The sequence below is a fragment of the Oncorhynchus nerka genome, linkage group LG5, assembly GCF_034236695.1.
Source record: "Oncorhynchus nerka isolate Pitt River linkage group LG5, Oner_Uvic_2.0, whole genome shotgun sequence".
NCBI classification, from domain to species: Eukaryota; Metazoa; Chordata; class Actinopteri; order Salmoniformes; family Salmonidae; genus Oncorhynchus; species Oncorhynchus nerka.
In genome coordinates, this window is record NC_088400.1 from 17355711 (window position 1) to 17370897 (window position 15187).

General features: G+C 37.8%; 1 protein-coding gene across 1 annotated transcript in view; it reads left to right on the forward strand.

Annotated features, from left to right (window-relative positions):
- The first annotated feature begins 201 nt into the window (after window positions 1-201).
- Window positions 202-15187, forward strand: part of LOC115119126 (actin filament-associated protein 1-like 1) — a 126091-nt gene continuing 111105 nt past the window's right edge. The window contains exon 1 of the mRNA XM_065018421.1: window positions 202-347. Coding sequence (XP_064874493.1) covers window positions 317-347 — 31 coding nt within the window. The 5' untranslated portion in view covers window positions 202-316. The remainder of the gene's footprint in view (window positions 348-15187) is intronic.

The following is a 15187-nucleotide window of genomic DNA, read 5'->3' on the forward strand; positions in this document are numbered from 1 at the left end:
GTGTGTGTGTGTGTGTGTGTGTGTGTGTGTGTCCGTGTCCTCCCCCTACTGTAATCCCAGCACCTTGGAAAGGCTCACACAAACACACAACCATCATCACCCCTTCCCACAGAGAGAGAGGGAGGAGAGATAACACACCAGGGAGGGAGGGAGGGAGGGAGGGAGGGAGGGAGGGAGGGTAATATAGGAGTGTGAAGTCCCTTGGGGTTCAACAGTAGTCAGACTCACCTCACAACTACAGAGGAAGACTTTTTTACATTCACCTTTTATCCAGATTCATGAAAAATAAGAATGTATTTGTCCTTACATTGGAATAATGGTGAGACTCTCTTCTTCATCTGCTAATGGTATGTACCAAAGTACACTTTTTGAGAAAACTGGTTTTACTTTTCTCCCAGTTATGTATGATCCTGTTATCAGTTTTGTTTTTTTGTGTGGTGTTACATTTGTGTTTGTTTTCTTTCTTTAGTGTGCTAGTCTTTTAGCATGTTAGCCTGTTTGCCTTTTTAGTCTTTACTCGCGAAGTAGGAAAGTAGCAGAGACAAAACAGACAATTAGACTAGAAAACTGTCTAGTAAACTGTAGTAGTGTAATACTGTGATCAGACTAGTAAACTGTAGTAGTGTAATACTGTGATCAGACTTGTAAACTGTAGTAGTACCTCACGGTGATCAGACAAGTACACTGTAGTAGTACCTCACGGTGATCAGACAAGTACACTGTAGTAGTACCTCACTGTGATCAGACTTGTAAACTGTAGTAGTGTAATACTGTGATCAGACTAGTAAACTGTAGTAGTGTAATACTGTGATCAGACTAGTAAACTCAGAGTGTAATACTAAGACTAAAACTGTAGTAGTACCTCACTGTGATCAGACTAGTAAACTGTAGTAGTGTAATACTGTGATCAGACTAGTAAACTGTAGTAGTGTAATACTGTGATCAGACTAGTAAACTGTAGTAGTACCTACTGTGATCAGACTAGTAAACTGTAGTAGTACCTCACTGTGATCAGACTTGTAAACTGTAGTAGTGTAATACTGTGATCAGACTAGTAAACTGTAGTAGTGTAATATTGTGATCAGACTAGTAAACTGTAGTAGTACCTCACTGTGATCAGACTAGTAAACTGTAGTAGTGTAATACTGTGATCAGACTACTGTAGTAGTGTAATACTGTGATCAGACTAATAAACTGTAGTAGTACCTCACTGATCAGATACACTGTAGTAGTACCTCACTGACTAGTAAACTGTAGTAGTGTAATACTGTGATCAGACTAGTAAACTGTGTAACCTCACTGTGATCAGACTAGTAAACTGTAGTAGTGTAATACTGTGATCAGACTAGTAAACTGTAGTAGTACCTCACGGTGATCAGACTAGTAAACTGTAGTAGTGTAATACTGTGATCAGACTAGTAAACTGTAGTAGTACCTCACTGTGATCAGACTAGTAAACTGTAGTAGTGTAATACTGTGATCAGACTAATAAACTGTAGTAAACTGTGATCAGACTAGTAAACTGTAGTAGTGTAATACTGTGAGACTAGTAAACTGTAGTAGTGTAATACTGTGATCAGACTAGTAAACTGTAGTAGTGTAATACTGTGATCAGACTAGTAAACTGTAGTAGTACCTCACGGTGATCAGATCAGACTAGTAAGTACCTCACTGTGATCAGACTTGTAGTACTGTAGTAGTAAACTGTACTACTGTGATCAGACTAGTAAACTGTAGTAGTGACCTCACTGTGATCAGACTAGTAAACTGTAGTAGTGTAATACTGTGATCAGACTAGTAAACTGTAGTAGTACCTCACTGTGATCAGACTAGTAAACTGTAGTAGTGTAATACTGTGATCAGACTAGTAAACTGTAGTAGTACCTCACGGTGATCAGACTAGTAAACTGTAGTAGTGTAATACTGTGATCAGACTAGTAAACTGTAGTAGTACCTCACTGTGATCATACTAGTAAACTGTAGTAGTGTAATACTGTGATCAGACTAATAAACTGTAGTAGTACCTCACTGTGATCAGACTAGTAAACTGTAGTAGTGTAATACTGTGATCAGACTAGTAAACTGTAGTAGTGTAATACTGTGATCAGACTAGTAAACTGTAGTAGTGATCAACAAGTACACTGTAGTAGTACCTCACTGTGATCAGACTAGTAAACTGTAGTAGTGTAATACTGTGATCAGACTAGTAAACTGTAGTAGTACCTCACTGTGATCAGACTAGTAAACTGTAGTAGTGTAATACTGTGATCAGACTAGTAAACTGTAGTAGTACCTCACTGTGATCAGACTAGTAAACTGTAGTAGTGTAATACTGTGATCAGACTAATAAACTGTAGTAGTACCTCACTGTGATCAGACTAGTAAACTGTAGTAGTGTAATACTGTGATCAGACTAGTAAACTGTAGTAGTGTAATACTGTGATCAGACTAGTAAACTGTAGTAGTACCTCACGGTGATCAGCCTAGTACACTGTAGTAGTACCTCACTGTGATCAGACTAGTAAACTGTAGTAGTATCTCACGGTGATCAGACTAGTACACTGTAGTAGTACATCACTGTGATCAGACTAGTAAACTGTAGTAGTGTAATACTGTGATCAGACTAGTAAACTGTAGTAGAATAATACTGTGATCAGACTAGTAAACTGTAGTAGTAACTCACAGTGATCAGACTAGTAAACTGTAGTAGTGTAATACTGTGATCAGACTAGTAAACTGTGGTAGTACCTCACTGTGATCAGACTAGTAAACTGTAGTAGTGTAATACTGTGATCAGACTAGTAAACTGTAGTAGTACCTCACGGTGATCAGACTAGTAAACTGTAGTAGTGTAATACTGTGATCAGACTAGTAAACTGTAGTAGTACCTCACGGTGAACAGACTAGTACACTGTAGTAGTACCTCACTGTGATCAGACTAGAAAACTGTAGTAGTACCTCACGGTGATCAGACTAGTACACTGTAGTAGTACCTCACTGTGATAAGACTAGTAAACTGTAGTAGTGTAATACTGTGATCAGACTAGTAAACTATAGTAGTGTAATACTGTGATCAGACTAGTAAACTGTAGTAGTACCTCACAGTGATCAGACTAGTAAACTGTAGTAGTGTAATACTGTGATCAGACTAGTAAACTGTAGTAGTGTATCACAGTGATCAGACTAGTAAACTGTAGTAGTGTAATACTGTGATCAGACTAGTAAACTGTAGTAGTACCTCACAGTGATCAGACTAGTAAACTGTAGTAGTGTAATACTGTGATCAGACTAGTAAACTGTAGTAGTACCTCACTGTGATCAGACTAGTAAACTGTAGTAGTGTAATACTGTGATCAGACTAGTAAACTGTAGTAGTGTAATACTGTGATCAGACTAGTAAACTGTAGTAGTACCTCACTGTGATCAGACTAGTAAACTGTAATCGTACCTCACTGTGATCAGACTAGTAAACTGTAGTAGTACCTCACTGTGATCAGACTAGTAAACTGTAGTAGTGTAATACTGTGATCAGACTAGTAAACTGTAGTAGTACCTCACGGTGATCAGACAAGTAAACTGTAGTAGTACCTCACTGTGATCAGACTAGTAAACTGTAGTAGTGTAAAACTGTGATCAGACTAGTAAACTGTAGTAGTACCTCACTGTGATCAGACTAGTAAACTGTAATAGTACCTCACTGTGATCAGACTAGTAAACTGTAGTAGTACCTCACTGTTATCAGACTAGTAAACTGTAGTAGTGTAATACTGTGATCAGACTAGTAAACTGTAGTAGTGTAATACTGTGATCAGACTAGTAAACTGTAGTAGTGTAATACTGTGATCAGACTAGTAAACTGTAATAGTACCTCACTGTGATCAGACTAGTAAACTGTAGTAGTGTAATTACTGTGATCAGACTAGTAAACTGTAGTAGTACCTCACAGTGATCAGACTAGTAAACTGTAGTAGTGTAATACTGTGATCAGACTAGTAAACTGTAGTAGTACCTCACAGTGATCAGACTAGTAAACTGTAGTAGTGTAATACTGTGATCAGACTAGTAAACTGTAGTAGTACCTCACTGTGATCAGACTAGTAAACTGTAGTAGTGTAATACTGTGATCAGACTAGTAAACTGTAGTAGTACCTCACTGCGATCAGACTACTAAACTGTAGTAGTACCTCACTGTGATCAGACTAGTAAACTGTAGTAGTACCTCACAGTGATCAGACTAGTAAACTGTAGTAGTGTAATACTTTGATCAGACTAGTAAACTGTAGTACTACCTCACTGTGATCAGACTAGTAAACTGTAGTAGTGTAATACTGTGATCAGACTAGTAAACTGTAGTAGTACCTCACGGTGATCAGACTAGTAAACTGTAGTAGTGTAATACTGTGATCAGACTAGTAAACTGTAGTAGTGTAATACCGTGATCAGACTAGTAAACTGTAGTAGTGTAATACTGTGATCAGACTAGTAAACTGTAGTAGTACCTCACTGTGATCAGACTAGTAAACTGTAGTAGTACCTCACGGTGATCAGACTAGTAAACTGTAGTAGTGTAATACTGTGATCAGACTAGTAAACTGTAGTAGTACCACTGTGATCAGACTAGTAAACTGTAGTAGTGTAATACTGTGATCAGACTAGTAAACTGTAGTAGTACCTCACTGTGATCAGACTAGTAAACTGTAGTAGTGTAATACTGTGATCAGACTAGTAAACTATAGTAGTACCTGTGATCAGACTAGTAAACTGTAGTAGTACCTCACTGTGATCAGACTAGTAAACTGTAGTAGTACCTCACTGTGATCAGACTAGTAAACTGTAGTAGTGTAATACTGTGATCAGACTAGTAAACTGTAGTAGTACCTCACGGTGATCAGACTAGTAAACTGTAATAGTACCTCACTGTGATCAGACTAGTAAACTGTAATAGTACCTCACTGTGATCAGACTAGTAAACTGTAATAGTACCTCACTGTGATCAGACTAGTAAACTGTAATAGTACCTCACTGTGATCAGACTAGTAAACTGTAATAGTACCTCACTGTGATCAGACTAGTAAACTGTAGTAGTGTAATACTGTTATCAGACTAGTAAACTGTAGTAGTACCTCACGGTGATCAGACTAGTAAACTGTAATAGTACCTCACTGTGATCAGACTAGTAAACTGTAGTAGTGTAATACTGTGATCAGACTAGTAAACTGTAGTAGTACCTCACAGTGATCAGACTAGTAAACTGTAGTAGTGTAATACTGTGATCAGACTAGTAAACTGTAGTAGTACCTCACTGTGATCAGACTAGTAAACTGTCGTAATGTAATACTGTGATCAGACTAGTAAACTGTAGTAGTACCTCACAGTGATCAGACTAGTAAACTGTAGTAGTGTAATACTGTGATCAGACTAGTAAACTGTAGTAGTACCTCACTGTGATCAGACTAGTAAACTGTCATAGTGTAATACTGTGATCAGACTAGTAAACTGTAGTAGTACCTCACTGTGATCAGACTAGTAAACTGTAGTAGTACCTCACTGTGATCAGACTAGTAAACTGTAGTAGTGTAATACTGTGATCAGACTAGTAAACTGTAGTAGTACCTCACAGTGATCAGACTAGTAAACTGTAGTAGTACCTCACTGTTATCAGACTAGTAAACTGTAGTAGTGTAATACTGTGATCAGACTAGTAAACTGTAGTAGTACCTCACTGTGATCAGACTAGTAAACTGTAGTAGTGTAATACTGTGATCAGACTAGTAAACTGTAGTAGTACCTCACTGTTATCAGACTAGTAAACTGTAGTAGTGTAATACTGTGATCAGACTAGTAAACTGTAGTAGTACCTCACTGTGATCAGACTAGTAAACTGTAGTAGTACCTCACTGTGATCAGACTAGTAAACTGTAGTAGTACCTCACTGTTATCAGACTAGTAAACTGTAGTAGTGTAATACTGTGATCAGACTAGTAAACTGTAGTAGTACCTCACTGTGATCAGACTAGTAAACTGTAGTAGTGTAATACTGTGATCAGACTAGTAAACTGTAGTAGTACCTCACGGTGATCAGACAAGTAAACTGTAGTAGTACCTCACTGTGATCAGACTAGTAAACTGTAGTAGTGTAATACTGTGATCAGACTAGTAAACTGTAGTAGTACCTCACTGTTATCAGACTAGTAAACTGTAGTAGTGTAATACTGTGATCAGACTAGTAAACTGTAGTAGTGTAATACTGTGATCAGACTAGTAAACTGTAGTAGTACCTCACAGTGATCAGACTAGTAAACTGTAGTAGTACCTCACTGTTATCAGACTAGTAAACTGTAGTAGTGTAATACTGTGATCAGACTAGTAAACTGTAGTAGTACCTCACTGTTATCAGACTAGTAAACTGTAGTAGTGTAATACTGTGATCAGACTAGTAAACTGTAGTAGTACCTCACGGTGATCAGACAAGTAAACTGTAGTAGTACCTCACTGTTATCAGACTAGTAAACTGTAGTAGTGTAATACTGTGATCAGACTAGTAAACTGTAGTAGTACCTCACTGTTATCAGACTAGTAAACTGTAGTAGTGTAATACTGTGATCAGACTAGTAAACTGTAGTAGTGTAATACTGTGATCAGACTAGTAAACTGTAGTAGTACCTCACAGTGATCAGACTAGTAAACTGTAGTAGTACCTCACTGTTATCAGACTAGTAAACTGTAGTAGTGTAATCACTGTGATCAGACTAGTAAACTGTAGTAGTACCTCACTGTGATCAGACTAGTAAACTGTAGTAGTACCTCACTGTGATCAGACTAGTAAACTGTAGTAGTGTAATACTGTGATCAGACTAGTAAACTGTAGTAGTACCTCACTGTGATCAGACTAGTAAACTGTAGTAGTGTAATACTGTGATCAGACTAGTAAACTGTAGTAGTACCTCACGGTGATCAGACAAGTAAACTGTAGTAGTACCTCACTGTGATCAGACTAGTAAACTGTAGTAGTGTAATACTGTGATCAGACTAGTAAACTGTAGTAGTACCTCACTGTTATCAGACTAGTAAACTGTAGTAGTGTAATACTGTGATCAGACTAGTAAACTGTAGTAGTGTAATACTGTGATCAGACTAGTAAACTGTAGTAGTACCTCACTGTGATCAGACTAGTAAACTGTAGTAGTGTAATACTGTGATCAGACTAGTAAACTGTAGTAGTGTAATACTGTGATCAGACTAGTAAACTGTAGTAGTACCTCACTGTGATCAGACTAGTAAACTGTAGTAGTACCTCACGGTGATCAGACTAGTAAACTGTAGTAGTGTAATACTGTGATCAGACTAGTAAACTGTAGTAGTACCACTGTGATCAGACTAGTAAACTGTAGTAGTGTAATACTGTGATCAGACTAGTAAACTGTAGTAGTACCTCACTGTGATCAGACTAGTAAACTGTAGTAGTGTAATACTGTGATCAGACTAGTAAACTATAGTAGTACCTCACTGTGATCAGACTAGTAAACTGTAGTAGTACCTCACTGTGATCAGACTAGTAAACTGTCGTAGTACCTCACTGTGATCAGACTAGTAAACTGTCAGTGTAATACTGTGATCAGACTAGTAAACTGTAGTAGTACCTCACTGTGATCAGACTAGTAAACTGTAGTAGTACCTCACTGTGATCAGACTAGTAAACTGTAGTAGTGTAATACTGTGATCAGACTAGTAAACTGTAGTAGTACCTCACGGTGATCAGACTAGTAAACTGTAATAGTACCGCACTGTGATCAGACTAGTAAACTGTAGTAGTGTAATACTGTGATCAGACTAGTAAACTGTAGTAGTACCTCACGGTGATCAGACTAGTAAACTGTGGTAGTACCTCACTGTGATCAGACTAGTAAACTGTAGTAGTGTAATACTGTGATCAGACTAGTAAACTGTAGTAGTACCTCACTGTTATCAGACTAGTAAACTGTAGTAGTGTAATACTGTGATCAGACTAGTAAACTGTAGTAGTGTAATACTGTGATCAGACTAGTAAACTGTAGTAGTACCTCACTGTGATCAGACTAGTAAACTGTAGTAGTGTAATACTGTGATCAGACTAGTAAACTGTAGTAGTGTAATACTGTGATCAGACTAGTAAACTGTAGTAGTACCTCACTGTGATCAGACTAGTAAACTGTAGTAGTACCTCACTGTGATCAGACTAGTAAACTGTAGTAGTGTAATACTGTGATCAGACTAGTAAACTGTAGTAGTACCACTGTGATCTGACTAGTAAACTGTAGTAGTGTAATACTGTGATCAGACTAGTAAACTGTAGTAGTACCTCACTGTGATCAGACTAGTAAACTGTAGTAGTGTAATACTGTGATCAGACTAGTAAACTATAGTAGTACCTCACTGTGATCAGACTAGTAAACTGTAGTAGTACCTCACTGTGATCAGACTAGTAAACTGTCGTAGTACCTCACTGTGATCAGACTAGTAAACTGTCGTAGTGTAATACTGTGATCAGACTAGTAAACTGTAGTAGTACCTCACTGTGATCAGACTAGTAAACTGTAGTAGTACCTCACTGTGATCAGACTAGTAAACTGTAGTAGTGTAATACTGTGATCAGACTAGTAAACTGTAGTAGTACCTCACGGTGATCAGACTAGTAAACTGTAATAGTACCGCACTGTGATCAGACTAGTAAACTGTAATAGTACCTCACTGTGATCAGACTAGTAAACTGTAATAGTACCTCACTGTGATCAGACTAGTAAACTGTAATAGTACCTCACTGTGATCAGACTAGTAAACTGTAATAGTACCTCACTGTGATCAGACTAGTAAACTGTAGTAGTGTAATACTGTTATCAGACTAGTAAACTGTAGTAGTACCTCACGGTGATCAGACTAGTAAACTGTAGTAGTGTAATACTGTGATCAGACTAGTAAACTGTAGTAGTACCTCACAGTGATCAGACTAGTAAACTGTAGTAGTGTAATACTGTGATCAGACTAGTAAACTGTAGTAGTACCTCACTGTGATCAGACTAGTAAACTGTCATAGTGTAATACTGTGATCAGACTAGTAAACTGTAGTAGTACCTCACTGTGATCAGACTAGTAAACTGTAGTAGTGTAATACTGTGATCAGACTAGTAAACTATAGTAGTACCTCACTGTGATCAGACTAGTAAACTGTAGTAGTACCTCACTGTGATCAGACTAGTAAACTGTCGTAGTACCTCACTGTGATCAGACTAGTAAACTGTCGTAGTGTAATACTGTGATCAGACTAGTAAACTGTAGTAGTACCTCACTGTGATCAGACTAGTAAACTGTAGTAGTACCTCACTGTGATCAGACTAGTAAACTGTAGTAGTGTAATACTGTGATCAGACTAGTAAACTGTAGTAGTACCTCACGGTGATCAGACTAGTAAACTGTAATAGTACCTCACTGTGATCAGACTAGTAAACTGTAATAGTACCTCACTGTGATCAGACTAGTAAACTGTAATAGTACCTCACTGTGATCAGACTAGTAAACTGTAATAGTACCTCACTGTGATCAGACTAGTAAACTGTAATAGTACCTCACTGTGATCAGACTAGTAAACTGTAGTAGTGTAATACTGTTATCAGACTAGTAAACTGTAGTAGTACCTCACGGTGATCAGACTAGTAAACTGTAATAGTACCTCACTGTGATCAGACTAGTAAACTGTAGTAGTGTAATACTGTGATCAGACTAGTAAACTGTAGTAGTACCTCACAGTGATCAGACTAGTAAACTGTAGTAGTGTAATACTGTGATCAGACTAGTAAACTGTAGTAGTACCTCACAGTGATCAGACTAGTAAACTGTAGTAGTGTAATACTGTGATCAGACTAGTAAACTGTAGTAGTACCTCACTGTGATCAGACTAGTAAACTGTCGTAGTGTAATACTGTGATCAGACTAGTAAACTGTAGTAGTACCTCACTGTGATCAGACTAGTAAACTGTAGTAGTACCTCACTGTGATCAGACTAGTAAACTGTAGTAGTGTAATACTGTGATCAGACTAGTAAACTGTAGTAGTACCTCACAGTGATCAGACTAGTAAACTGTAGTAGTACCTCACTGTTATCAGACTAGTAAACTGTAGTAGTGTAATACTGTGATCAGACTAGTAAACTGTAGTAGTACCTCACTGTGATCAGACTAGTAAACTGTAGTAGTACCTCACGGTGATCAGACTAGTAAACTGTAGTAGTGTAATACTGTGATCAGACTAGTAAACTGTAGTAGTACCACTGTGATCAGACTAGTAAACTGTAGTAGTGTAATACTGTGATCAGACTAGTAAACTGTAGTAGTACCTCACTGTGATCAGACTAGTAAACTGTAGTAGTGTAATACTGTGATCAGACTAGTAAACTATAGTAGTACCTCACTGTGATCAGACTAGTAAACTGTAGTAGTACCTCACTGTGATCAGACTAGTAAACTGTCGTAGTACCTCACTGTGATCAGACTAGTAAACTGTCGTAGTGTAATACTGTGATCAGACTAGTAAACTGTAGTAGTACCTCACTGTGATCAGACTAGTAAACTGTAGTAGTACCTCACTGTGATCAGACTAGTAAACTGTAGTAGTGTAATACTGTGATCAGACTAGTAAACTGTAGTAGTACCTCACGGTGATCAGACTAGTAAACTGTAATAGTACCGCACTGTGATCAGACTAGTAAACTGTAGTAGTGTAATACTGTGATCAGACTAGTAAACTGTAGTAGTACCTCACGGTGATCAGACAAGTAAACTGTAGTAGTACCTCACTGTGATCAGACTAGTAAACTGTAGTAGTGTAATACTGTGATCAGACTAGTAAACTGTAGTAGTACCTCACTGTTATCAGACTAGTAAACTGTAGTAGTGTAATACTGTGATCAGACTAGTAAACTGTAGTAGTGTAATACTGTGATCAGACTAGTAAACTGTAGTAGTACCTCACTGTGATCAGACTAGTAAACTGTAGTAGTGTAATACTGTGATCAGACTAGTAAACTGTAGTAGTGTAATACTGTGATCAGACTAGTAAACTGTAGTAGTACCTCACTGTGATCAGACTAGTAAACTGTAGTAGTACCTCACGGTGATCAGACTAGTAAACTGTAGTAGTGTAATACTGTGATCAGACTAGTAAACTGTAGTAGTACCACTGTGATCTGACTAGTAAACTGTAGTAGTGTAATACTGTGATCAGACTAGTAAACTGTAGTAGTACCTCACTGTGATCAGACTAGTAAACTGTAGTAGTGTAATACTGTGATCAGACTAGTAAACTATAGTAGTACCTCACTGTGATCAGACTAGTAAACTGTAGTAGTACCTCACTGTGATCAGACTAGTAAACTGTCGTAGTACCTCACTGTGATCAGACTAGTAAACTGTCGTAGTGTAATACTGTGATCAGACTAGTAAACTGTAGTAGTACCTCACTGTGATCAGACTAGTAAACTGTAGTAGTACCTCACTGTGATCAGACTAGTAAACTGTAGTAGTGTAATACTGTGATCAGACTAGTAAACTGTAGTAGTACCTCACGGTGATCAGACTAGTAAACTGTAATAGTACCGCACTGTGATCAGACTAGTAAACTGTAATAGTACCTCACTGTGACAGACTAGTAAACTGTAATAGTACCTCACTGTGATCAGACTAGTAAACTGTAATAGTACCTCACTGTGATCAGACTAGTAAACTGTAATAGTACCTCACTGTGATCAGACTAGTAAACTGTAGTAGTGTAATACTGTTATCAGACTAGTAAACTGTAGTAGTACCTCACGGTGATCAGACTAGTAAACTGTAATAGTACCTCACTGTGATCAGACTAGTAAACTGTAGTAGTGTAATACTGTGATCAGACTAGTAAACTGTAGTAGTACCTCACAGTGATCAGACTAGTAAACTGTAGTAGTGTAATACTGTGATCAGACTAGTAAACTGTAGTAGTACCTCACTGTGATCAGACTAGTAAACTGTCGTAGTGTAATACTGTGATCAGACTAGTAAACTGTAGTAGTACCTCACTGTGATCAGACTAGTAAACTGTAGTAGTGTAATACTGTGATCAGACTAGTAAACTATAGTAGTACCTCACTGTGATCAGACTAGTAAACTGTAGTAGTACCTCACTGTGATCAGACTAGTAAACTGTCGTAGTACCTCACTGTGATCAGACTAGTAAACTGTCACTGTGATCAGACTAGTAAACTGTAGTAGTACCTCACTGTGATCAGACTAGTAAACTGTAGTAGTACCTCACTGTGATCAGACTAGTAAACTGTAGTAGTGTAATACTGTGATCAGACTAGTAAACTGTAGTAGTACCTCACGGTGATCAGACTAGTAAACTGTAATAGTACCTCACTGTGATCAGACTAGTAAACTGTAATAGTACCTCACTGTGATCAGACTAGTAAACTGTAATAGTACCTCACTGTGATCAGACTAGTAAACTGTAATAGTACCTCACTGTGATCAGACTAGTAAACTGTAGTAGTGTAATACTGTTATCAGACTAGTAAACTGTAGTAGTACCTCACGGTGATCAGACTAGTAAACTGTAATAGTACCTCACTGTGATCAGACTAGTAAACTGTAGTAGTGTAATACTGTGATCAGACTAGTAAACTGTAGTAGTACCTCACAGTGATCAGACTAGTAAACTGTAGTAGTGTAATACTGTGATCAGACTAGTAAACTGTAGTAGTACCTCACTGTGATCAGACTAGTAAACTGTCGTAGTGTAATACTGTGATCAGACTAGTAAACTGTAGTAGTACCTCACTGTGATCAGACTAGTAAACTGTAGTAGTACCTCACTGTGATCAGACTAGTAAACTGTAGTAGTGTAATACTGTGATCAGACTAGTAAACTGTAGTAGTACCTCACAGTGATCAGACTAGTAAACTGTAGTAGTACCTCACTGTTATCAGACTAGTAAACTGTAGTAGTGTAATACTGTGATCAGACTAGTAAACTGTAGTAGTACCTCACTGTGATCAGACTAGTAAACTGTAGTAGTGTAATACTGTGATCAGACTAGTAAACTGTAGTAGTACCTCACTGTGATCAGACTAGTAAACTGTAGTAGTGTAATACTGTGATCAGACTAGTAAACTATAGTAGTACCTCACTGTGATCAGACTAGTAAACTGTAGTAGTACCTCACTGTGATCAGACTAGTAAACTGTCGTAGTACCTCACTGTGATCAGACTAGTAAACTGTCGTAGTGTAATACTGTGATCAGACTAGTAAACTGTAGTAGTACCTCACTGTGATCAGACTAGTAAACTGTAGTAGTGTAATACTGTGATCAGACTAGTAAACTGTAGTAGTACCTCACGGTGATCAGACTAGTAAACTGTAATAGTACCGCACTGTGATCAGACTAGTAAACTGTAATAGTACCTCACTGTGATCAGACTAGTAAACTGTAATAGTACCTCACTGTGATCAGACTAGTAAACTGTAATAGTACCTCACTGTGATCAGACTAGTAAACTGTAATAGTACCTCACTGTGATCAGACTAGTAAACTGTAGTAGTGTAATACTGTTATCAGACTAGTAAACTGTAGTAGTACCTCACGGTGATCAGACTAGTAAACTGTAATAGTACCTCACTGTGATCAGACTAGTAAACTGTAGTAGTGTAATACTGTGATCAGACTAGTAAACTGTAGTAGTACCTCACAGTGATCAGACTAGTAAACTGTAGTAGTGTAATACTGTGATCAGACTAGTAAACTGTAGTAGTACCTCACTGTGATCAGACTAGTAAACTGTCGTAGTGTAATACTGTGATCAGACTAGTAAACTGTAGTAGTACCTCACTGTGATCAGACTAGTAAACTGTAGTAGTGTAATACTGTGATCAGACTAGTAAACTATAGTAGTACCTCACTGTGATCAGACTAGTAAACTGTAGTAGTACCTCACTGTGATCAGACTAGTAAACTGTCGTAGTACCTCACTGTGATCAGACTAGTAAACTGTCGTAGTGTAATACTGTGATCAGACTAGTAAACTGTAGTAGTACCTCACTGTGATCAGACTAGTAAACTGTAGTAGTACCTCACTGTGATCAGACTAGTAAACTGTAGTAGTGTTATACTGTGATCAGACTAGTAAACTGTAGTAGTACCTCACGGTGATCAGACTAGTAAACTGTAATAGTACCTCACTGTGATCAGACTAGTAAACTGTAATAGTACCTCACTGTGATCAGACTAGTAAACTGTAATAGTACCTCACTGTGATCAGACTAGTAAACTGTAATAGTACCTCACTGTGATCAGACTAGTAAACTGTAGTAGTGTAATACTGTTATCAGACTAGTAAACTGTAGTAGTACCTCACGGTGATCAGACTAGTAAACTGTAATAGTACCTCACTGTGATCAGACTAGTAAACTGTAGTAGTGTAATACTGTGATCAGACTAGTAAACTGTAGTAGTACCTCACAGTGATCAGACTAGTAAACTGTAGTAGTGTAATACTGTGATCAGACTAGTAAACTGTAGTAGTACCTCACTGTGATCAGACTAGTAAACTGTCGTAGTGTAATACTGTGATCAGACTAGTAAACTGTAGTAGTACCTCACTGTGATCAGACTAGTAAACTGTAGTAGTACCTCACTGTGATCAGACTAGTAAACTGTAGTAGTGTAATACTGTGATCAGACTAGTAAACTGTAGTAGTACCTCACAGTGATCAGACTAGTAAACTGTAGTAGTACCTCACTGTTATCAGACTAGTAAACTGTAGTAGTGTAATACTGTGATCAGACTAGTAAACTGTAGTAGTACCTCACTGTGATCAGACTAGTAAACTGTAGTAGTGTAATACTGTGATCAGACTAGTAAACTGTAGTAGTACCTCACTGTTATCAGACTAGTAAACTGTAGTAGTGTAATACTGTGATCAGACTAGTAAACTGTAGTAGTACCTCACTGTGATCAGACTAGTAAACTGTAGTAGTACCTCACTGTGATCAGACTAGTAAACTGTAGTAGTACCTCACTGTTATCAGACTAGTAAACTGTAGTAGTGTAATACTGTGATCAGACTAGTAAACTGTAGTAGTACCTCACTGTGATCAGACTAGTAAACTGTAGTAGTGTAATA